The 26,328-nt window shown below is 38.4% G+C and overlaps 1 protein-coding gene across 1 annotated transcript; it reads right to left on the reverse strand.

Annotated features, from left to right (window-relative positions):
- On the reverse strand, positions 1 to 25,716 carry LOC139742798 (phospholipase B-like 1). Its single transcript, XM_071653313.1, has 11 exons — positions 25,474 to 25,716; positions 15,519 to 15,632; positions 14,560 to 14,782; positions 13,375 to 13,609; positions 12,020 to 12,184; positions 9,775 to 9,919; positions 9,329 to 9,529; positions 8,370 to 8,510; positions 7,542 to 7,727; positions 6,176 to 6,279; positions 1 to 5,617 (listed from the first exon to the last, which is right to left on the reverse strand). The coding sequence occupies exons 2-11, from the start codon at positions 15,616 to 15,618 to the stop codon at positions 5,441 to 5,443; spliced, it is 1,677 nt and encodes a 558-aa protein (XP_071509414.1). The 5' UTR covers positions 15,619 to 15,632; positions 25,474 to 25,716; the 3' UTR covers positions 1 to 5,440.
- Between the last annotated feature and the right edge of the window lie 612 nt (positions 25,717 to 26,328).

Consider the following 26,328-nt stretch of genomic DNA (forward strand, 5'->3'; position numbering starts at 1 on the left):
TCACTATATCAGCAAACGGCGAGTTTCATGCAAACATTCAAAGGGTCTTCATCAATAAGACACTGAGGCTCTTGTGTAAGCATAAAACCCTGTATGTGATATCAATCATATCTCTATAATAGTATTGAAAACAAGAATAAAGGCAACACATGTTTACAAACACAAACATATTACATTTTGATGGCATACATGGACACAGAGATTATTCATGTTTGAGCAAGGACAATGTCCATTTCATCAAAGTTCTATAAGGATGCAAGGGTATTCTTTCTTGTTCTAAACTTTTCAGTCGATTATGGAAAAAAATATCACATCTTCAAACAATGATCAAGATAAAAGACAAAGTAACAAAAAAAAATCAAATCTTGTACACAATTCAAGGAATATAACAATACAACTTACACATATAGACCATTTAGGAATATTTGGCTGAGACTAAATAATGTGAACCCATATTTGACCATAGACAGCAATTATATTTCGGCTCTTTGTAACACGTTAATCCATTTATGTATACAGGGAATCCCAGTTACAACAAGATCGCTTACAACAAGATCCCCTTTTACAAGGTAAAATTGGCAGTCCCAGCAACTGTGTAATAACAGGTTTTCCCTGAATAACTTCAGCATAATATTATCATAATTATAAGTTCGCATTGCTAAAACTGTAGTATAAATACACAACTCATCATTAAATACCATACAAATTATTCAGTCAGTTTCTCATTGTGAGTAACAACAAGATTTCTGAGGTGTGAATTTTCTACAGTTTGTCTCCTACTAATGAAATTTGTATTAAAGATCGCAACTGCTGAGCTGTAATTTAACATGTCCGAAAAAAGGAACCACGGGACTTGAACCTGTCATCTACAAGGCAGCGACACAACCACCAGGCTATCCCTGGTTGCCAGCAGTGGCACAATGAAGTCATTTGTAGAGGGAGACAAAATGAATAAAATTCATACCTTGACCTTGACCCTCTGATTAATATTCTCTTGCGACATGATTTTTCTTCTCCAGGTGAAACTTTTGAATCGTCTGTTTTCGGGAAGTGATCTCCTGGCGTGACACACCAGCTTTGTCATGTTAATATCCTGAACTTACCCTTAAGGTGTCAACTTGTTGTTATATTCTAAATATATAATTGTAAAAGTAATTCCTACCAGTCAGTTTTGAAGAGAGGAACATATCCAAGACTAGAAGCTGCCATCATTCAGAAATATAGACTTCATCACTATATCTGAGCAAATAATCATAAAATTGTGTGATTTCCAATTTTCAATAAAAGGTGATATCAATACTGACAATGACAAAGGTACAATTTTACATCCCAGTGTGATTCAATGACATTTTATGTCAACACATTTTACCAACAAACTAAATAACCATCATAGTTATTTTACACATTATTTCCCTCAACTCATAATACACAAATTCCTCTCCCTGGATGGTTTCTCTGCCTAGCTTCAAGTTTGGCACTCTTGAAAATACAAAATCAACAAAAATTATTGTTTTAAACAGAGGCATACTCGCACTCCTCAATATATCTTTGTTTGTTTTTTCTTTGTGCAGACAGATGTATGTGGCTCATTTTATTGAGATATGAACTGTTGACTCTTTATGAAATTAACCGATATCTCTGCAAGTCTATATCCTGCTCCATACATCAATGTAATTAAAAGAATCCAACATCTGGCTCCCACAGCATTATTACAGTGTTGTAAAATCCATGCATGGCAATTCTTTAATGACTACAACATTACTTAAAATCTACAATCTATGACCTTGGTTCATAGTTAACTTGTTAAATTACTTCCAGAATACAGTTAATGTGAGTTAGTTCTCTATTAGTTTAAGCTATCTTCACCACACATTAATGTGCGATTAATTGCACACATCTTAAAGGTGTTATTTTGCTTTCTTTTGTCTTTGGCCAATGCTAGTCCAATACAAATACATCAGTATGAATTGAGCCCAGTACAATCCTTGAATTGCAGCAACACAGCAGTACAGCATCTTTCATAATCTTAGCAAGTACAGATCCATTATTTTACAAATATGCATTGTTTGAAATAGACGACACTCATTTATTTCAATCAGTTATTCTTATATTTAAGTTCTCAAAACATTTCCTACCTATAATTTTTCAAAATAATTTTTTTCTTCAAAATAACATCAATATCCATGCTTATACCACTTGACATTCTTCTGATGTTCACATGGACAACCTCAGATTACTTTTAGCCATAGAGATATATACTAAGAACACTAGAGGGCGGACTCCGGAAAATCCCTGTGACCGATAGAAGGAGGCGTTCGCCATTTTGGTCCGGGCAAATTTCGACTTGCGGCCGTACCGATAACGTACAGCGCTAGCGGAGCGCAGGGAGATCGACGACGGGATGCAACGGCAGTAGGCTAGCATCTATGCCAAGGTCTCCATCGGAGTTTGGAAATTGAAAGTGTTCTTAAATTCGTAAATTCTACTTAAAGTAGCATAGATCTATGTTGCAAAATGCCTGAATCATGTGCTACTTTTGGATGTAGATACAGGAGAAAAGAAGGGGAGCAGAGTTTCCTTTCACAAGTACACGTGTATAACTAAAATGACATTCATAGTGTGTGTTAAACAGATTGATTCAAGACCAAAAAAAAAAAGGAAAAAGTAAAAGAAAAGAAAAGGTCTTGCAAAATTCGTCAGGGGGCACTCCGCCCTCCCTCAGCCATTCTTGATCTAGTGCTAGTAGATAGCTAATACAATACATGTACATAACTATATGCAAGGTCGGCGGAAGGGGGGGGGGAGCATTTGCCCCCTTTCCAAGAAAACAAACAAACAAAATCCACTTTTTAAGTTTAAAAAGTGCTCTTTTCTAAGTGCCCTATTTGGTCCTTGAGCTCCCCCCTCCCAAAAAAAAAAAACAAAAAAAAACAAAAAAAAACACAAATTGTTCCTCCACCCTTTGCTATAGGCCTACTAGCAGTTAATTTTACTATGGTGATAATGTGAGAAAAGCTAGAATATGTAATATATGCCTGGTGACAGGTGACATATTATGCTCCGGCATTGATATCTTTCTGAAAATAGAGTTAGCATCATGGATCTGATTGGGCTTTTGGTTCAAGGCAGGGCGAGGATTAGGATTAGGGTTAGGTGTTATGATTTGGGTAAGGGTTTATGTAAGCTTCAACATTAATAGCATTTTGAGCTTGAACATTCTATGTCATGGAACCAATATGCCTACACTTACTTATAAAAATGATTTATTTCATTTCCATCAAAAAAAAAATCGGAAATACAATGAAACACTCGTATACACAGATGTCAGGACTATAGAAAGCAGTCCCCTCATACAGAAAAAAATATAATTGCAAAAAAACAAAAATCACAAGGGGCACCCTGCTGTCTGGAGACCTAGAGAACCCTTTGTATTGCATGGACCATGGTCGTGTTGGTCGGCTTGAAAGTATTACCTCGTGGAGAATTAGGTAAAATTTTGTTTAATTTTCATTTTCTTTACCACTCATAATAAGAGATTGCTAGCAACTTAAATTTTTGAGTTGTTTCCTTCTCTCATCTCCGACCCCCTCATCTTCTTGCTGAAAGACAAGTAGGGCCTATATGAATTACACTACGTGTCCACCACTACTGCACTGCCCGGACGCGATACTTTTTGCCCGGACAAAGATGGCGCGCGGCCTCTTCTACTCGGCACACGAGCACTGCATACGCGCCACACGCAGTCCGCGCTCTAGTATATTATTAGTATACATCTCTATGCTTTTAGCACACACACACACATACACACACACACACACACACAAACCAAAAACATATGAGGACAAAATAGCTCCTCATGTTTGAAATTCATTACCTGAATATGTAAAAGCTGCACCTTGTCTGTTTTCTTTTAAGGCCTTAATTGAGAAACTTATTGCTCAACTACAATCATGAATGATCAACTTGAATGCTGCAACCTGATTATGCTTTTCTCTTCATTTCTTTTAAAACTATACAAAATCTGAACAATGGCAATATCACTCCACAAAGTTACAGTTTCACAAGCTATACGCTCACTGCACCAGTACACTTTGTACACACATCACAGACATGTAAAATGCAATTTTCAAATTAAAGTGGCAAATTAATATCTTATACCATTTATTTTCTACATTTCCACAACCTCAAGTATGTAGTGTATTATTTTTCTTCTTTTTTTTCTGGCTATTACCCCTTCAAGCAACTGCATTAATCAAAATTGTATTTACCTTTAATATTAAACAAGGTTTGTATTGATTATATCAATATCTATACACTGTACTATTTGTTTATCACCTGACTGCTTTGTCATTTCAACTATTTTACTGTTGTTAACATTCATTACAAAATAAATGCAGAAAAGTGTCTGCAAACAGACTTTGAGAAGACGGTGATACACATTTCATTATAGAGGCAGGCATGCATCACAACACCCATCTCTCTCCATACAGGCAGAATTCACTCATAGTTCTTGGTGATGTCACCAGTATTAGTATGTTACCTCCACAGAGGTGAGACAACAGTTATCAATCATCAAAAAAATCTTGAGCAAGTTACGCAAAATTACACATGCCTGTGGTTTAACATCAAAAGTGATACAATATCTATAACAGCTTACAAAAATCTTTAGATTTTGCAAAGTAAATTGGATTTCTACAGGCAGTACACTTCACAACTGTGAATTAAATTCTTTGCAATCCTACAGAACGACATATTATAGCATGAAAATGAAACCTGTTCTCTTTTTCTGAAAGATCAAAAAGTACATCTTTCATTCAAAGTAATTCACACTACCATGCTTCATGGGTCACGGCTTGCATGGTGGCCTCACCACATGGGCAAAAATCAGCAAAACACAGCAGTCGACGTCTGTCTTTCATACTGAAAGCAGACTAAAGATTAAAAACTCTTAGAAAATTAACAATCTGTAGTTTACTCCAACAGCACCTGCCAAGAGAGAAACTAGAAAATAACAGTTGGCAGAGAGTTATCCACATCAGGCAGCATCTACATTGCATGTATCTCACGTTAGCCTGAACTGACTTCCTACAGATTATGATAAATTCTGCTCCTATTATTTTCTGTGGTACCAGTCATACAGTTATCACACACAATAGCACGTAAAAGTGAACTATTAATCTCAACTGGTGGGTAGCTCATCTTAATTTCTTTTCACTGTTGCTACTTTGTTTTGATAGTTGTAAATTGTTGGGTTAAGTTCATGGGTTCAGAGAAAACTTTAAGTCTAGCTGCATTAACCAATCACACATAAACATCCCCGAGGTAGATGGTGCTTGCTGTATGATCTTAGCAGAGAGCAGGAGTTCCTTTCCAATGATCATAGTCAGTACACATGTGCATAGGACATCATTAAGTACTGTCCAAATATTTCCAAACAAGACTACAAATCTTTTGGTTTCATTGTCACGAAGTCAAAATCATACTCTTGTGGCAGACCCTCATGTGAATACCGAGTGAAAGGAGAAACCCACTTGAACGGTGGCAGACTCCCCTCAGCCCTCGTCGGCCCATTGATGACATAGCTTGTCTGCTCTGCTGCCATCCACAAATTGGCAACCTGGTGAAATCAAACATTGAATTCTCATTTTACACAACATCCCTCGTCAGTTTGATATTCTGAAATCTTGTAAGTGGTTTCTAAAATGAGGCATTATGATTTCTAGGTTTTGGTGTGAAAAATCACCTATGTAAGAAACAGAAAATCGACTATAAAATCGAGCTAGTCCCTCACAACATTAACTCAGAATACACTCAACCATCAACCTAAAAATATAAGCCTTAGCCTCCATTTCAGGAAAGACATCCAAACTTTAATTACCTGGCATGTGTCTAGGTTGATCCGCAAACATCAGTGCATTACCAGTTGAAAAGTATATGAGTAAATTTTGCCAACTTTTAACTCATCAGAGTTAGGAAGGGAAGATGTGAGACATGTGAGCCTCTTTTCAAGAATGCAGGCACATTTTAAATACATTTCATTGTAACCACAGTCATGCAGACAACACTCACACACTCAGGCAGCTGCACACAACATACTTGTCTACACAGGATATTCTTCCTAATGCATGTAAAATGAAATACAGCACAAAAGACAAGATTGGAAGACATTGTTTACCTTAGTGTCATAGCAACCATCTGGAACAGGCTTGGTCATCAGGTCACCTCTCATGCAGATGCTCTTGGAAGGATCACCCTCAGAGTACGGGTCAGTCTTATACTCTTTGGTCAAGCAAAGCAATACAACGGGAATTTATTGGTAATAGTGGTGCTATCAAATGGCAATACATTATTTGGTGCCTAAAGTAACTGATTTTGAAGACATATTGACTCTATGAATTCACTGTGATTACAGGACAATCTTGAAATATTCTAAATTTTCAACATTTTCATCATTCTTTTATGTAATATTATTTTTTTATACAACCTAGAAATTTTAAAATATTAAAAAAAAGGTGCCAGAGTATTGACAGGATATAACAATTTTTATATCAAAGTATGTAGTTTGACTGAAAATATGACTTATCTTCACTCTCATGCTCACTGAATCTGCATATCAACTTTAAATCAAAATTAGATATAATCAAGAGAGAGCTTCAGCCAAATTCTACTGTTGAAGTAATGATTGCAAACAACTGGTTGAATATGAATCATGTTGACTGGTAACTGGAGGTATGTAAGTCAAGTACACTAAAAATACATTAACAGGTTTTACAACATTAAATGAAAGCAAGATATTATTCAGAGGGGTGAAGGTTCAGGTGTAAGTTTCTTCATTTGTCTCCCTCTACAAATGAAATTTGTTCATATCCTCCAACAATAAGCATAAAAATCACCATTAATCAAGCATTTGTAGCAACAGTGGTCCTCTTTATTGCATTCTACATGATCAAAAGTGAAGTTCATTCCTCACACTTTTGTCAATGTGCTTATAATCAGTCCAGTAAGATATCAAATTAATCTACTTCATTGGTGTATACTTTACTTTTTGATTACCAATGATTACAAGACTGCTCGTAATTTAAGCATTCTTTGATAACATATACTGTATACGCCATATATTTCCCGAGTCTAAATTTTCGTGAATCAGAACTTCCCAACAATTTCATGAGTGGTTAAATTCGCGATCGTAGAGTCCTGTATCGAATGGAGAAATGTATACGCATACATCACACTCGTAGCTTGATCAGAGTCACTATTTTCGTGTGTCTTTAATTCCGCATATAGCACCTGAGTCACAAAATTTGCGAAAATAAAAACCTCGCGAAATATTCGGCGTATACAGTATACAAGTGCTAGCTTACACTGATATACTTAATACATGAACGACCTTTAGCAGTACATGATTTTCTCCACGACAGTTACATTTTTAACCCAGCAGTGATACTATTTGCCTAGACTAAGAAATAATCTCAATCACATGTTTGTTTGTTTGTTTGTTTTTTTGAAGTTATCAAAACTATTTAGACCAAGTGTCATCTCACCATTGAACCTCATGATTTTCTTCATGGAATCCATGTCCACCACCTTGCCTTGGTCCCTGCGGAATATCTTGGCTCTGGGAGCCAGCTGGTAGGATGTGTCTGGACCCTGTTTCTCCACCATGGCAGGATAGCCGCTGATGTTGAAGATCTGCTCGTAGAAGGGAACGTTGTAGGAGGGCCAATAACCTGGCGAGATGTAAGATACAAAATGAACTATTCAGGAATTCTGCTCCTAGGGTGCAATGCATCACCTTCTAGATATTGTTGCAAATCTTGGCTACTTGTAAGAATAGCAGTCCAACATTCACTCCAACTTGCTACTACAGATCACAGGTACTAGCAACAATTTCTCAACATTTTCTCTAAATGTTTGTATGATTGCCTGGTGGTCACAAGCCCAAAGCACAAAACTGTACATTCATTTGACTAATGCAAATACTGTATAGGCTGTTATTTTCGAGAGGGTGTAATTTTTGCAAATTTCGCGAATCACAGTTGGATTGTGAATTTAACAACATGCGAAAAGGTCTCCATGCGCTTGGGTAATAATGCATTTACATTAGCATTGCCATCAATTCGCGAAAACAACATCTTGCAAAAATGTCTATGACCTCCTCATTCGCGAAAATATCTGTCAATGAAAATAACAGCGTATACAGTAAAGTAGTCATTTTGTTATTCAAATGACTTTTACTTAGTACCTAGCATCTGCAAAGTCATAAAAAGCAGGCATACTGATTTAATTCTACATGGCACATTCCACCATGACACCTTTCAAATGATACTACTTTCATTTAATAAATCTCATCACGAATACCATGTACTTACCAGCTCTTAGGATATTCGTCTGATCACCTGAGACAACAAGCGTTGGAACTTGCTCAACTACCCACAATGCATCATCCAGGATGGTGGTCTTGGGCACTATCTTTGTTCTGTCAATGATCATGTACTGGTTATTGTATGTACCTATAGATACCACAAAGTGAAGAGGGGGGAAAAAAGATAAAGAGCATCTATCATAGTTACACATAGTCTAAATTGGACTGCTTTGTCTATGAATATGAAAGACCATGAATTAATCCTTTTACAACAAAGAGTATCACTTAACAACTAAAAGTAAATAGATAATCAGACACACAGGCAGTAAAAATAAAGATAGAGAAAGAGAAAGACAGACTGACAGACAGACAGACACAGCACACACATACTTAGAAGCAAACTACAAACTTATGAGCAATGATTCACACAGTCTCAGATGATTTGTGTCAGAGAGTGCCTTTCTTTAAAGAATTGGCCTAACTTTATGTGTCATAATGCTAATATGGACATAGGATTTAAATGAACCACTGTAGATTTAGAGGCAAAGAAATTGTAATTCTTGTATTACGTGAAGCACTGCATGTTACAGAAAAGACTTCATAAGTCTTCTAGAATGTATGGGTCATATACCAGGTAAATGAAAGGAACCAGCCATCTTTCTGTTCAAGTCAGTAGATATCTAGGGACATTGCCTTTGTACCACACTAACATATCTTGGCAGGCTACTTCTGAACAAGTAAATTTGTCTTTCATTCAAAATGGGAGATCTGTTGACAAATTGAGCCGTGAAATACTCACTGTTTAATAAAGAAACACATGAAGTGAATATAGCTTGTATACTTCTTCTCTGCTACAAGCTAAAGTCTTCTCTGTGAAAACTGTTCCTAAATGGCTGGAAATTTTATTCTTAAACTAACCTCACCTTCGAAAGGTTAAGAGGACCTTCAAAAGTTAAAAGGACTTACCAGAATTGTATCTGGCAACGATCTCTGCCCACTCCTTCCCACTCCTTGCCATCATGTTGGCCACACGGACACGGTGCCATGCAAACAAAGACTGGGGCTGGACGAAGGTGTACAGTGTGCTATTGAAGACATTGTTAGTGGTTTGCAGCATGCTGAGGCCACTGCTCATGATGTAGAAGTCGTCCAGGGATTCCAGGAAGCCTTCAAAGAGTCAACATCTCCAAGATTTACATCCAGTTCATCATCCCCAACATGTAATATGATAGCATAAGTTCACATGGCTGACTGTGCACACACTTAAATGAGGGAAGTTCTATTTCACACATGCAGAATATAATGCAAGCCATGCATTAAAACAGCAAGTCAGTAGACATTTAAGCTGTTATTGGCACAAATTGCCCAATGAAATGAAAACCATCAGCTGCTTGCTGATATTAATTTCTAACCTGGATAGCTGGAGAATGACGTCACTTCTGCTGCATTATGCTGAAAGCTAAGCTTAAAGTGGTAATGCTTGTAGATCCTGAGGGTTGCACTGTACGTAAACCAGCTAGAGTGAGACATGAAGACATCTTCAAACCCTGGAAGCACCTGCCAAACCAATCAACAATTTTTGACACTATACATTCATCTGAACATCAATTGTATAAGTTCATGATACCATACTAAAAAATAATGCTTAACATTGGCATTGGTCCAACAGTCCCAGACCAATAAAGTCACTGTCAGGCCAGTAACTTTTCAGGAATTGCCAAATTTACTGGTCCGACATGACTGGTAAACATAAATGAATATAAATGAATATTAGTGTCGGAGACAGTCGAAAAATAGAATAGGACAAGCAAATTTGGGGTTCAGACAAATAAAAATGGAAAAACTGGTTATCTACTGGTCCGATAGGGACAGGTCAGACCGGTAGGAAAAGTGGAATAATGTGCAGCCCTGCATAAGATAGCAAAATAGCCATAGATAAGCATGCATTGCCTTACCAATTTTACTTTTAAAAGAATGTGTAGTCAAAGAAAGTGGTGTATTACACCAGTGAGAAAATAATACCGAATTTAATACAATTGTTTTGTGTTTGTTTGTTTGTGCCTACTCGTAATATCAACTTTGCTCTATCATTTCTGGCTTCTAGAGAAATATTCAGAGATTCCTTAACCCTAACTTACCTGGGCTATTTAGCGAGCTTGAACATAAAGCCGGATGTAATCTACAAGACTTTTGAGTTAAATTTTCAAAAAACTTGCATTTTCTATTTTAAATTAATTAATTATGCAAATATATGCAAAAAACCTCATTTTCGTCTGTAATTGGCTTATAAAAGCTTATGGAATGCTGATTTTTGGTGTAAATATTCCTAGTGACATTCCGAACATTTGTGCATAAAAAAAATTCAGTATCAAAATCAATTTCATATGTTTTTATTGTTTTATCAATTTTTTATGTATTTCTATGTTTTTTCAAACTTTTGTTTTTGTTGTTTTTTTCAGCAGAATTTGTCATACACATTTTTTGAAGCATGATTATACTAAAATAAATTGATTTCAGCCGTTAAAATTAAGAATATGAATCTTTATATGAATTAATTGAAAAAACACAATTTGTATTGACTTTGTACACAAAATCACGTTTTTGAGCAATTTGGGGGTTGACGAAAATTTTTTGAAGGGGCGTGGCTTCGGAACGGTATGCCCGGGCGCGACAAATTTGGTCTCAAAAGTTGCGCGAGACTTGAAAGTAAAAGTCAGCGAGCGGCCCGGTCAAAAAATTTTGCACACCGGAATGGTCGCGGAATTCGAGGGGGGGGGGCACCATTATGCCCCCCCCCCCCCCCCCCCCCCCCCCCCCCCCCCCCCCCCCCCCCCCCCCCAGGTAAGTTAGGGTTAATGGGGAGGAGTTGGGCCCCCCTAGGGCCAGCAGGGTGATCATTGTGCCCATTTGCACAAATTGAGATCCTACCTCCCTTGGGATGCTACCTGCCAAGTTTGGTGAAAATCCATCATGGGGTTTTCAAGAAGAAGATGAAAATGTACAGTTAGGCCCATTATGAACCCTCCCCCCTGGCTCCATAGGGGATACCCCAAATCTGCCATGAGCAAACTTGAAACCACATTTATTACTGTACTAATAATTCATAGTCTTAACTTAGTTCTATCACTTCTGGTTCTAGAGAAAAAGATTTTCAAGATTCCTTAATTCAACCCCCCATGGGGGCATGGCACTACCCATCCTACCCCCTAGAGATGCTACCTGCCAAGTTCTGTGAAAATGTAAAAAGTTTATGCATAAAATGCATGATGTACGATGCACAATGTACAAAGGATGCTGGACAGTTATCCATCGCAATATCTCACTAGGCCCTCCACTCAGGTGAGCTGAAAAGGCTTGCTGTATGTGATGCTGCAGGAACTAAGCCACAGTGAAATCAATAGGCCTTGATAGCTTCTTTAGACTTTGTTGTTGTTGTCTCCTTTTTATTTTTTGCCTTCTTTAGATTTGTTCTTCTCTGAGAGGGGCTGACATTTAACCCGTTGAGGACGGTTTGATTTTGCTACAACACGCATTTCCTATAGACACCTGCCCGAGTATACTCGGGATTCGTCCTAAACGGGTTAAGGCATACCTTCATTTTAGTTTTTTGTTTTGTGTGTGTGTGTGTGTGTTTTTAATCCTTTCCCAAGAGCTCACCTTCACAAGGGCTGAGCAGTGTCCACTGGAGGCCACATATCGGTAGAATTCTTGCTTGGTAACTTTATCAAAGTCTGGCATGAGAGAAGGCATCACAGCCTTGGTCAGGTCCAGTAGATCACCGCATGCATTCAAAACCTGCATGGCCAGGAAGTAATCCCTCGACTGTGGGAACAACAATAGACAAAACCAAACAAAATAAAACAATAATGTTCAAAACCAATCCATTTATCAACTCATCAAAGAAATCAGTAGAACCTACACACAAAATATACTTGCTGCAATAAGATGAAAAACAAGAACATTAAATGATAAACATAATGTGTTGCATAGTAATCTCTCTTATTTGAGGTCTCAATTTGTATCTTTAGTTTCACTGTCATGTGATCTTGGAACTTTAAATCATATAATTCAAGACAATACAATTTTATGACATCATATGATGCCATATAATAATATGATGAAATATCAATTTCACTCTTATGACAATCATAAAGAATCCTGCTAGCAGAGAAAATACTATGAAGTCAAGCTCATCTAATATGATCACATGAGCTTAAATGTTGTGAAATATTCATCATAAACCTATTTCCAGACATGTATGAAGTAGAGAATAAATGCCAAAACTCTCAGAGTTGGTCATCCTGCATACAATTTTCAATATTATGGCAGCCATCATGTCATTACATATCATCCCAACAGACTGATTTCATTTCCCAAATCATCTGTATGTCGAAAGTTAAAAAAAAAGACGACAGCAAACACTGCCCTCGATATCTAATCTACAAATGCTCATTTCATCACAAACAGATAAGAGTAACTTTTCATCAACATTGTTGTCCATAGTGTAAGCACCGAAGTCCATTTGCTGATTACTAAAACTCTGGTCACTGATTTCCTTGTGAGAATGGCTACAAGGGAGTGTACTTTTGCCAACTTTTTGATAAATCATTGAGTAGCAGCAATGTGTTATTTGTTATACAGTGCACTCCTGTTATAATGAACACAGGTATAACGACATTCCGGTTACAACGAAACAAAAATCCAGGTCGCAAAATTATCGGCTCTATGTTTTGTTATCGTTTATTTGTTCAGTTATAACAAAAGTGAGATATAATGAAAGAAATCTGCTGGTTCCGAGAACGTCGTTATGGCGGGAGTCCACTGTACACTCATCTCCCCCCCCCCCCCCCCCCCCCCCCCCCCCCCGCCCCCTCCATGAATATAGGGTGATGAGGACAGTGTCAAATGGAAATTATAGTATCTTCTGGCAAAGGAGTTCAATCTTCAAAATCTGCAACACACAAAATGATGTACAGAAGTCACATGAGGCAAGAAACATTTCTTGAACAAACCTTGTTTGCCACACGATTGGTATTCCCCTTGTAGCCTTCAATGAGACCATCAAACTGGGCAACCACCAGGGCCACGCCCTCCCAAAAGGGGTCATCTTTCATCCTCTCTGCCATCATCTGCCTCATCCAAACATCCTGCTGCTCAAAGAAGGTGACAACCCTGGCCCAAAGCTCTGGATCACCGTCAGACCTGAACATGGTGGAATTGATGTTCTGGATGTTGGCTGAGATTTCTCTATGGTAGAAGGGGGAGGAGAGAGATAAATAGTCATCATAAGTCACAATGCAAAACACTCTCTAACTGGATGCCAGATGGGATATATTAAACAGAGTATTCTAGTGAGAATGGTAAGCCTTGACTTCAAATATATCACTTTTCAATTTTTACAAAGAACAGGATGAAATTTTAGACAAACCAGCAGACATACAGTTGTATAATGGTTTAGTGTGCTTGATCCAAACCCCTCTTGGTTCCCACTGGAAAGCACCAGTGAAAGTCACCAGGTAGTACATCTACTGTCTGTGCAGTCCCCTCAATTTTTTTCAGTTTCAGCTTCAATAAAGTACCGTTACTCTGGCTGTATGAGATGATCAAGACCTAAGTGAGAACTGAACAGTGACTTGCCAGTCTGTGCCTCAGAATTCATATACCCATGTGTTGGATCAGTAAGTAGAGCGGCTGCCTCACAATCGCAAGGTCGTGGGTTCGAACCCCGGCCGCGTCATACCAAAAGACGCTAAAAGATGGGAGTTGCTGCTACCTTGTTTGCCGTTCAACAGTTGAAAAGGTTAGAGCAACGTTGATCTGGTGCTGCTCAGTGGCTGCCGGGCCCACGATCAATTGGGCAAAAAGAATTTCCATTTCGGACAATAAAATTTGGAGTTTATATCCAAAACAATTATTATTATTATCATTTGACATACCACCTCAAATGGTCAAAATCTGCATTTGAAATTCACCCGCCAACACATATCACTGGGATAATTTCCTGCAGACAATTAGACTGTTTTTCTGTACCAAGATGTTGTTGTTACAACACTAACGATGGGTACACCACATCCCCAGTCTTGAGGGTCTTCCTTATGGTAAAAATGTGCAGCAATAGATCAAAAATAGGACAACAACTCTACCAATACTCTTTGAGATTTACATGATGTCAACAGATTAAGAAAATTCTGACTCACTTTGCAGTTAGAGCCCCTTCTAGCATGCCAGCTGCAAACATGGTATCATGGTCTGACAACAGCTTGTTCCCCTGTGAGTAACCAGCAAACAAGTGCAGCTCCCCCCATCCTGTTGTCATGAGAGTGTTGTTGTAGGTGCCATAAGCAACTCCAGTCTTGTCGATGACACCCAGTTTTACTTTGAAGGTGCCGTCCTGCATGTACACAGTCCCGCTGACAATTTCTGTCATTTTCATCAAAAGTTGAATAGAAAACGATGACATTTATGCAGCAATGAATAAAAAATGAAGAGCTACAAATGTAATAAACAAATACGACATCAATTTATTGACACTTAATGTACAATATAATTACACCAGAAGTGGATGAGAATATCATTAAAAAAAATTGTGGTACATCATGTATTTCATTAGATTCTCATGCTTCAGGCATTTATCTCATCCCTGCCTGCCCCTCCTAGCAAGCAGTATTAACATCAAATACAATGTACATATCACATTCATGACTCTCCACTTGCCAAAAATTTTGACCAATTGAACAAGTGGTCATTGGTCACTCGATTAGCTTAGTTATTCCACTATTAAATGATATCACTCAGTAAGATAATATCAGCATAATTACATAAAAACCAAAGTCAGCACATATGATTAAAATGAATACCAATGTCAGCACGTCACTACACTCAGGTGAACATAAGCCATTCCCTTCCCCCTATCATCTATCAAAATGGCAAGTAATTATTGTTTCAACACTGATCCAATATTTTTCACTTAAATTTCTTTCATTTCACTGCTTTCATTTTAAAAATATTTCTCTTCGGGTAAAGTCTTCCTTTGAATACCTTTACAAAAGTGAACTTCAACCTTCTCTATCAATTCTTAACAGGTTTGTGAGGATGCCCTGGGTTCAGGGTCCTTCTGGTGGGTGATTGAAGGTAGTACAGGACACTGAAGACTTACCTGCCTCAGCACCTTTCATGAGCAAGGTCCATGAGAGAACACAGATAATTAGCATGACAGGAGACCTCTGACACCAGGACTGGGAAGCCATTGTTATCATGTGGTGTGTTCTGGCTGCAAAACAATACAATAACGAATAATATCACTTGTATCATACAGCTTATTCATACTTTTTTTTTCAATAAGCATGGACTTAAATATTACTGGATGAGAAGACTACGACACTGTGATGACATGTATGGAAAACAATACAAAGGAATAAAAGCTCTGTAGTCTAGTGGATATGACGCCCGTCTAGTAATCAGGAGGCCATTGGGTTGACTGACCAGCTGCAGATCAATACAATAGTGCACAATATGTCTTGTATTATACAGCTTAGACATGAGAAGACTATAACACCTTGTGATGTCATGTATGGAAAACAATATTAAAGAACTGAAGCTCCATAGTCTAGTGGATACAACACCTGTCTAGTAATCAGAAGGTCATTGGTTTCAGTCTAATCCAATTCCCTTGATTTATTTTTAATCAATGCTACATTGCACAACTAAAACACTACATAATATGCATTTATTTATGTCTGGGAAGGGCAATTTGTCAATCAGTTGCAATAAAATCAATTTGATGCAAGAATTTGCAAACTTGAACAAACTTTTAGGACTTGGTTTAATACAGTTTGTATACCTTTACCTGCTGGGCCCCTCTCATCTTTTGTGATTCCCTAAACTCAAGTGATTAACGTACTGTGGCTAATTGATCCTCTTTGAGCAGCTAACCTTTAGTAATCTGTTCAAGGTAATAACCCTGACAAGAAAACTGTGTGAGATATCACGTACAGAAACAGGCTTGTTGTGGCCAAAAATACACCAATGGATAAGCATGCTACACATTGTACTTAAAAATAGTATCAAATATGAGCTTTGTATGTTAACATAAATGTGAGTGAATGGCTGAAGTTATGTCAAAATTAGAAATGAAAGTCTGCAATATCTAAAGTTTGTACATGTTGCATGTCTCAAATTAAACTGACAAAAATTCACATTTTTGCTCAATGATTTTATTACCAAATACATTAGCTGCTATGTTCAAAAGGATTTAACTTTCACAAATTTCCCAAATCCACGATGGACCCTCTTGCAAATTTAACAACATAGTGAAACTGTTGGTGCACTTTCAAGTAGGTTAGCCTTGGTGTCCATTTGTGAAAACAGCATCTTACAAAAATGTCTGTGACCTCCTCATTTACCAAAATATGTGAAAATAACAGCTTCTATGAATTACGAACCATTCAGCATACTGTTGTAATTTTTTAAAATGTTCTGTCAATGTCAAATTGTAAACTACTACAGCTTGAAAAGATGCTGAGCACTACACTTTGGTATCATCAATTTATAATGGTACATGCACAAGGCATCACCCACTTGGCTCCACTTAGTTTCTCATCTCAATAACCCAGGGTTAAACTTTGAACCTTAACAATAAGCACATACAGTTGTACTTCTGCAAACGATACCAAACCTTGTGAATACATGGAAAATGTGGGTAGTTGCATAGTTATAAAGCCCCGCGTCTACAGACTTTTCAGTACAGCCCAGTCAACAAAAGCTCATTCGGTTAAAGTTTGAATATGGTTCATCAAATCAAAGGTGAGGTCATAAATCAAAATCCAACAGGCTGTTGATAGAAATTTTCATGGCGTAAGTAACAATGCCATTGTTGCAATCATTGTGGCAATGCAGCATATCAGTAACTAAAGGACAGGCTTGCCAAATCATACAAATACAGTGAGGTTCAAAATATGATATGCTAAAAATATTGCGTCCAATTGCCACCATTCAAATATCATTTTAGTATAAGTAACCATAATGAGAAATAACAATTTCTTTATTGCAACTCATTACTGATTGACAAATCGCCCTACATCAACATAAATCAGCACTGAATTGATCAGTGTTTTAGTAGTAGCCATGATAAAAGAAATCATGGGTGTATGTACTCGAGCAGGATGGAAGAATTTCATGAATTCGAAAAATTGCTTAATTTACTTACAAACTGATATACAATGTAAACATATTTTCAAGGATGTTTGCTGTGTAGTATTACTAGTATACTATTATTTTTTTTCAATGTTGTGTGCAAGGGAGAGGAGGGGAAGAACTACAATAAAATATCCTGTCATGATCATGCTCACCATGACTGGTAATCTAAATTTGATTTTCTCTAAATAATGAATGATGTGAGATTTCCTATTTGGGTAATGCTGGCTACAGTGACACAACGTTTTCTCATTGGACAGCAACAATTGCTTTGGTCTTATTTTCTCCAAGGACAAAGGGCTAGGATTAGGGTTGTGATAGAGTTTTAGTTAAATTGATGAGAGGATTAGGAGTAGGATTAGGCTATCAATTCATATTTGTAGGCAGAATTTTTGTTTTGCTTAGTGTGCAGATAATTAATGGAAGCAATCGACGCAGGAGCAAATGTCATGGAACCACTCATTACAAACTACGCAGGCAAGTTTCATGGAGGACAAGAGAAACCCTTCAATACCCATACGTCACTGACTGGTGGTAGCAATGCATCCTGATCAGTAATGTTCGAATTAGCTAAACTTACTGTAGATACCGGTACTTGAATTACAGCCTATGACGATGTCCAGTCAGTCAGAGGGCCATTCAACAGATCCTATCCTGAGCCTGAAGAGTTCAATGTGATATATCCACAGGGTGGTCAATTCATGCTATCTGGGTTAAATTTATTATGCTTCTGTGTTCACTGATCATTGAGCTTACATTGGAAGGTGTTAAAGGCTATTGTAAGAATTCTGCTCTCTGGCTGAAAGAGTTTCAACCCCTTACTAGTGCAATACCTTCCTTTCTATGCCACTTAAACTTATGACCATGAGTAACTTGATCATGATAACAAAGAGAACAGCTGGATCAAAATCTTTCATATCATGCAAACCCTTCAAGACTTGAATCATCTCTGCATGCTAAATGTCTATATATTCTAAGGATGGAATCCCAAAGACTCCAGACACAAAAATAGTTTACGAGCAGTCTTACTAAATTTACAGTTAGACAAACACTTCCTTAGTCAGGTGAGTAAAAGTCCTTTTGATCAGACAAGTACTTTATTTGATTTTGCAATGACTTTGTGCACATGAAGAGTAAAATTGAGGTTACAGAAGAAAACACAACCAAAGATCCTTTTCCTCTTTGACTGTCTGAGTAACCTTGGGACTATCATTCTTATCATCTGAATGCATCTGGTATTAATTGATGCCGAGGGTTTTTAGGACCATTTTGAGTTTGAGCTGCCATACAATGTATCTGTGACCAGTCTTCCAGCTTGTGGATGGTTTGTTGCAGTAACTGTGCATTTGGCATCATTTGCACACAGTCTCACGTAACATTATGTACATTCAACATCATCTGCATTCACATTACAATACAAACAATGCTGGGCCTGGGTCACTCCCCTGTGGAACACCAGTGCTACTGACTGGCCTCCATGAAGAAGCCTCACCACGGACAATAATGACCCTTTGCATCTTGTTATCAGAGAGAAAACCCTAAATCCAGCTCAATACACTGCCATTAACCCGTTGAGGATGAGTCCCCAGTATACTCGGGCAAGCATCTATGGGAATTGAATGCATGTTGTAGCAAAATCACACCGTCCTCAACGGGTTAATGCCAAGGTGTTCTATTTTGGAGAAGCCTTGCATGGGGGGGGGGGGGGGGGGGCACAGTCAAAAGCCCTTGAGAAGTCTAGGTAAAGTACATTAAAACTGTCACCATTGTCAAGACTCAAGACCACATATCCATGCAATTAAGGAAGAGAAGAGAACAAGAATATTTGAAACAAAAACTAAATGTATACTGTACATCACTAAATAGATCATTATTGTCAAGAGGCTTCATGATATGATCACAAATAATGGATTCCATAGTCTTAAAAAACATATGATGTCAGACTGTTAGGTCTGTAGTTACCAGGATCAGATGTACTCCCTTTCTTACAAATTGGTATTACATTACTGGTCATTAGCGTTCTTCCAATCAAATGACAAAATGACAGTTTTCAATGATTGTAAAAATATAAGCTGCAGAGGAATTGCAATTTCCCTTCTAGCTTCTTCCAGGAATTTAGGATGAAGACCGGTACCAACAGGGACTTGGGCTTTTCCCTTTTTGAGATTATCAAGTTTCTCTGCAATAGTGAGTGTGATGTTGATGTCAGACAAAATCAAAATTGGTAAAGATCTATAGAATATCTACATGTGCTACGGGTACATATCAAGTATACTTCTTAACTAGTATTTATACCGGACAGCATGGTAATTTCGGACGCGCACATTTTTGTGTAGACATTCAATACGTGTCCATTCTAGTCTGCGGCAGTCTGCTTTCTCAATAAGAAATGTAAATAATTTGACTGCACTACCCAACTTAAGGAAGTCATCAACGCTACGTACCACCATAAACCAATTCGTTCCCTAGAAAGATACTGGAGAAATAATCCAATCAAGTATGAACCCTACCTGAGATGGGACAGAACTGTAATGAGGGACAAATAAACTTTACTTCCACTATATCCAGTCTCTACACCCAAGTTAACTACAAGCAGCCGCTGTTGCAAAGTAACATGTGTTAAGTTTAATAGTTTTTCTAGCGATGAATTGATGTAACAAAACAGAAATGCACACTAATAGACTCTACGCTAACATGTAATCATATCTAAACTTAGTAAAGTTAGTTCTAGTTTGTACTACAGTACTAGTACTAAGAGGAATACTAGTCTACCATCTAGTCTTGTTACATTGTAAAATTAACATCGCATTGGCGGATTGAAATAAGCCAGACCAGACGTAAAATTGTTAAAAACAGATGTTAGACGTCAAGTGGTCTAAAGTTACTAATACTATTAGTATTAACATGGTCTAAAATTATGCCAACAACGCGCCCTTACAAAGTTTGACAGGCGTTGTTAGTCTGAGAGCTGGCTGCTGGTCAATTTACCCCATCAAGCCCAAAAGGTTTGACCCCTCAGAGTTGCTGGGGCCACCCTCCTCATTAAAAAAATGCCCGTCAGCCTGGTCCCTGAGGGCGGGTTCGGCCCCCAGGGACCCCCCAAAAAGGCCCTCCGGCGGGTGTAATTTACCCCATGGAGCCCATGGACCAAACTTGGCCTATATGAATGTCCTATGGGTGTACATAATCAAAATATAAAAACTGACAAAATATCTGGTCGGGAAAGGGGTTGCCAGACCGCTTGTTTGCAGGCATAAAACCTTGTTTTTGGTCAAGGAGTCTGCGCCAAGACTACACTGTCCCATAGGCCCTGTACTGTAGCGTCTCCCAACAGGCTGACAGACAGTGCCAGTTAGTGTATGTAGTAGTCTTGGCGCAGACTCCTTTACGCCCAACAAGGGTTATTGCCTGCAAACTACCCGTTATACCCTGGGACCCAGGGTAGTTTGCATGCATAAATTGACCACACACACACCCACCCCCCCCCCCCCCACACATACACACATACACACACACACACACACGCACACACACACATACAACTATGTTTACACATGACTCTATGTACAACTGTATATACCATAACACTAAACATGTTACAATTAAAGGACAAGTTCACCTTCATAAACATAAGGATTGAGAGAATGTAGCAATATTAGCAGAACACATCATTGAAAGTTTGAGGAAAATCGGACAATCCGTTCAAAAGTTATGCATTTTTGAAGTTTTTGTGCAGTAACCGCTGGATGAGAAGACTACTGCAATGTGTGAATAACTTAGATGTCACATGCGTACAACAATATAAGGAAAATATAAAGAGAATTTCACAAAATTTCATCTTTTGAAAAAAGTACACATTCCCCCGACTCGTTATCGACAAATGTTATGGGTAATATCATTCCCCCTGCCTTTAGAAAGAGGCAAGTCAAGTGCTCTTTTATTATGCGAAAAAAGTGAAAATATGTTGAATTTTCTTTACATTTTCTTTATACTGTTGTACGCATATGACTCACAAGCTGTAGTAGTCTCCTCATCCAGCGGTTCCAACACAAAAATTTTAAAAATTCATAACTTTTGCATCGATTGTCCAATTTTCCTCAAACTTTCACTGATGTGTTCTACTAATATTGTTGCATTCTCTCAATCCTTATGTTTATGAAGGTGAACTTGTCCTTAAATAGGTTTCTCATTAATGCAGCCATAATACCTAAATGTCAAACCTATAAGATGTTCATACCTTTTGAATGTTTTACATGGATACTATCAATACACCTTTAAGGAACACTGAAGAAATTTGAAATTTGTGTGAAGTTGTATTATGTTTTATTGGCCACACAGCCTACTCTTTCTGTATGATGTATTCACCTTATGAGACTCAAATAGAGCTTTTCAGAAAATGCTGAAAAACCTTTGTTGTGAGTAAACTTCAGTTTAAGACCAACCACAACAGTGCTAAAGGCCAGTTGTATAACACATTTAAGTAAACATTTTCATCAACCGTGCATTAAACATAACTCTAATAAAGTTTATGTCAACAAGTGGGATGTAGCTTGGATTACTTCTTTTTCTCCTGCTTGATATCCTCTTTTAGATACAAATAACAAGTCTCAATCCTAATATAAGATTCCTTTGAAAACCTCAAACTAATAACTTTTTGTGTTTTTGGCTGATAAAAACCACCCTTTGATGTATAAAATAGGCAAGGATTACAGCATCCATGCCAACATTTCCTTTATTTGACTCTAATAAATTCCAAATCAGAATAAACTGCATAACATAAGGAAGGAGCTTAATGGTTTTGGAAATGATATTGATCAATTTTCTTACTCAGTAGTGCATGTCACCTCATAGTTTTGGACAAATATCTGCATATCTATAATACTAATGAACATGTAATTACGGTGTTCTATATACATGTATTTCTTCCTTGGAACCTCAAATAAGAAGCTTCACAATAGAATGCTAACTTTCTGTAATGGAAATAAACAGGCCAAGAGCATTTACTTTGATCTTGTGTTCTCTTCATCTCTTCAGCGCTTTTTTTTTTTTTTTTGTGGTCATCTTCTTATTTCTGGAGATATATTTTATTTATAATAGTTCCCAGCCCCACACAAATGGTGTCACATACTGCAAACACTGCCAATGACCGTGACCAGTACACACCAAGTTGAAACATAATAGCTCTCTTTTTATATAGCATATAGGCTGAAAGTATTAACTTGGTCTTGTGGTCTCTTTATATCAGCAGTTTTGTCAACTCCTTATTTCTGGAGATACACTGTACTTCATCTTCAGTTCCCCAGCCCCACACAAACAAAACTCAACCTACGGTGTCACACACTGCAAAGAGCGCATCATAGTATATGATTGCCGTTAACCCGGGACATATACACACAACGTGAAACATAAAATTACCAGCTAATTGAAATGTTAGCTTAATTTCTTTTCTTTAACAATAGCATGCACGTTGAGAGCATTTACATGTTGTGTTCTCTTTTATATTAGAATTTTTGTCAACTCCTCATTGAGATACTTTGTCTACCCCCCTCCCCCCCCCCCCCCCAAAAAAAAAGATAATACTTCCAGGGTGTCACATACCATCTACAGTTACAATGCATGTCCTAGTTCATATTTATGATTTAGTTGCCATTCAAAACCATGGCAATTACACATCAAACCATGCATCACACTCTATGGAAGACTAAAGCTTACATAAATTACGTATAATGTAGGCCTATAATAAGCATTGCACATGTTTCAGTTGCAGTCTTATGATTCCTGAACTGACCAGTATTTGGCATGAATTTATTTCATATAATATAAAACATAATTTCACATTTTAGTCTATCATACAGTATAATGCATGATTTGAGAAATTGAAGTCTACTCACAGCAAAGGGTTTATTTCAGCATTTTCCCAATATATATATATATATATATATATATATATATTTGTCTTATATGGTGGATACATAATAAAGGGTAAGCAGGTTGTGTGGCCAGTAAAACAGAATACAATTTCACACAAATTTCAAAATCTCTTCAGTGTTCCTGCTTGAAGGTTCACTGATAGTATCGATGTAAAACATTCAAAAGTTATGAACATAATAATTATAGGTATGTGCAAGGTATCATGGCTGTATGGAGAAACCACTGGTCATGTTTTGTGTTACGCCTTATGGTATTCTTAGTATACATAGAGTCATGTGTGAATGTGTGTGTGTGTGTGTGTGTGTGTGTGTGTGCGTGGGTGTGTGGGTGTGTGTGTGGGTGTGGGTGTGTGTGTGGTCAATTTGTGCATGCAAACTACCCTGGGTCCCAGGGTATAACGGGTAGTTTGCAGGCACAAACCCTTGTTGGGCGTAAAGGAGTCTGCGCCAAGACTACTACATGCACTAACTGGCATTATACAACACCTCAGAATGATGTCGAATTGTGATTGGCCAAGAACATGTCACATGACATTCAATAGAAAATACCTATCAAACTCATTGAGAGTGACAGCCATACAATAGGCCCCTGGCATGGCCTATAGCACGGCTCGAAGGTACTATAGCACGGCTTCGCGGGGGGCTACTAATGCATGGCCACTCACAGAGTTCTGTGGCTCACACCCGTAGCAAAGCGCCAGCAAACTACATTGTACGTGCTAGCCGGCTGCGCTGCGCTGCCGGTAAGTCTCACAGACCAGGCGCGGCGGAGTACTGCAACGTTAACGTGTACGCGCAGTTACTTTTACCGAGCTAGTTGCATGTATCGCGGCCTGTATACACCTAGCGGTACTGCTGTGTTTTTACTTTTGACTCTGATCTGCTACGTGGACCACAGTGATCCCAACATCAAGACTTCATTTCAAGTTGAGAAACCGTAATTTGATTATTTTTCTGTGTTTTTTACACAAAATCATTTTTGGAAATAGACAAAGTCTAGACCTACTACTAGATCTACCAACATCTCAGATCGACCTAACAGCCAGGCTAACTCGATCTAACGTTAGCGTAGAATGGGTATAAGACCCTGCGGAGTTCGTGATTCCTGTGACTGTGTGGTCGATCATGACGAGTGTTTGAATAGCAGTACACAGGGTGGTTTACAATTCTCTGCCTAATTGTTACATTTATTTTTGGCCTTCCTGAGTTGGCGGTCACTAATTTTGTATTGTGATTGTGGACAAGGTGTTGTATAAAACGAATAATTTATGATTTTGTTCGTGCATTGGGGCACGTAATACCGCACTCGGCGCGAGATTCGCCACTGGTCTATTCAACGCGCTACGCGCCTTGTTGAATAGACCAGTGGCTCATCTCGCGCCTCGTGCGATATTCGTGCCCTATGCACTCACAACTCATAAATTATTCGTATACTGTCCGTCAGCCTGTTGGGAGACGCTACAGTACAGGGCCTATGGGACAGTGTAGTCTTGGCGCAGACTCCTTGACCAAAAACAAGGTTTTATGCCTGCAAACAAGCGGTCTGGCAACCCCTTTCCCCGACCAGATATTTTGTCAGTTTTTATATTTTGATTATGTACACCCACAGGACATTCATATAGGCCAAGTTTGGTCCATGGGCTCCATGGGGTAAATTACACCCGCCGGAGGGCCTTTTTGGGGGGTCCCTGGGGGCCGAACCCGCCCTCAGGGACCAGGCTGACGGGCATTTTTTTAATGAGGAGGGTGGCCCCAGCAACTCTGAGGGGTCAAACCTTATGGGCTTGATGGGGTAAATTGACCAGCAGCCAGCTCTCAGACTATGTGTGGTGGTTTAGGTCCTACCACTGCACTGTCAGCTACTACTACACTGATTACTAGTAATTATTTAGCTTACGCATCGATTCTCCTTTGTGATCTTGACACCTCTAAAAGTTTATTTCTTTTCCTGCCAGGGGAGAACGAATAAATCAGGGCCTAGGTACCTACCAGGCAAGGATGAATTTAATCAGGCCGCGGCAAGCGGCCGACGTTGAACTGAGAGTGAGATGAGAACGTCGATGACAAAGCGTAAAGGGATGGCGGCAGGAACGTTTTATTGCATTCAGATACAGTGTGGCTGGTTCATCCTACCGCTACATAATACTTGGACAGTAAATAGGCCTATTGTTATGAGAAGACTTCAATCGTCACCGATGCATCACGCGGATCCGGACCTCTTTCCGACTGACCCCTACGTAACATGCCATTACGGAATCACCTGACAGTCAGTCATGATGTCACATGACCATAACACAATGGACGCAGTGCGTGCGTTTAGGCTGCGTTCACACAGAAGTACGTACTAAAAAAAAAAGGTGTATATTCGGGGCTCGTTTTCGAGGGCACGCGAATATAGCTTGAATCGAACGATAGGATTTCCTCACACCGGTTCACATTAGGAGGGCACTATTCAATTCAATTTATTTGTTCAATTCCACCAAGAAAACAAATAACAGAAATTGTAATACCTCGGTATTGGGTGAAGACAAGAAATCAATGATTACACAAACATGACAGATAGCTAAAAAGATATACTAGTACATGAGATGGAAAAGATAGGAGTCCTGCTGAGAAGCAAAGCTTGTAAATTGCAGAAACTCCTATTTACAGATACAAAACAAAAAATAAAAAAACACCAGATACACAAGACTGGAAAATTCAGCCTGAAAACTATGTACAATTTATACATACAATATGCGAAAATGAAATGATAATTGGGGGGGGGGGGAGAGAAAGCACACTAACGGATGTTAAAAGAAAAAAAATGTATTTAAACAGAATAAGGGATTGAATAATGGGAAG

This window comes from Diadema antillarum, unplaced genomic scaffold (genome assembly GCF_040938485.1).
Source record: "Diadema antillarum isolate AM-2024a unplaced genomic scaffold, OU_Dant_1.0 seq00001021_RagTag, whole genome shotgun sequence".
In the NCBI taxonomy this organism is placed as follows: Eukaryota; Metazoa; Echinodermata; class Echinoidea; order Diadematoida; family Diadematidae; genus Diadema; species Diadema antillarum.

Excerpts from the sequence above, each read along its gene's own strand:
- LOC139742798 (XM_071653313.1), bottom strand. The coding sequence starts at position 15,618 with ATGATAACAATGGCTTCCCAGTCCTGGTGTCAGAGGTCTCCTGTCATG. Across the intron at positions 12,185-13,374 it reads CCAATCGTGTGGCAAACAAG|TCGAGGGATTACTTCCTGGC; the intron begins GTTTGTTCAAGA and ends TTGTTCCCACAG. Across the intron at positions 5,618-6,175 it reads ATGGTTGCTATGACACTAAG|GTTGCCAATTTGTGGATGGC; the intron begins GTAAACAATGTC and ends TGATTTCACCAG.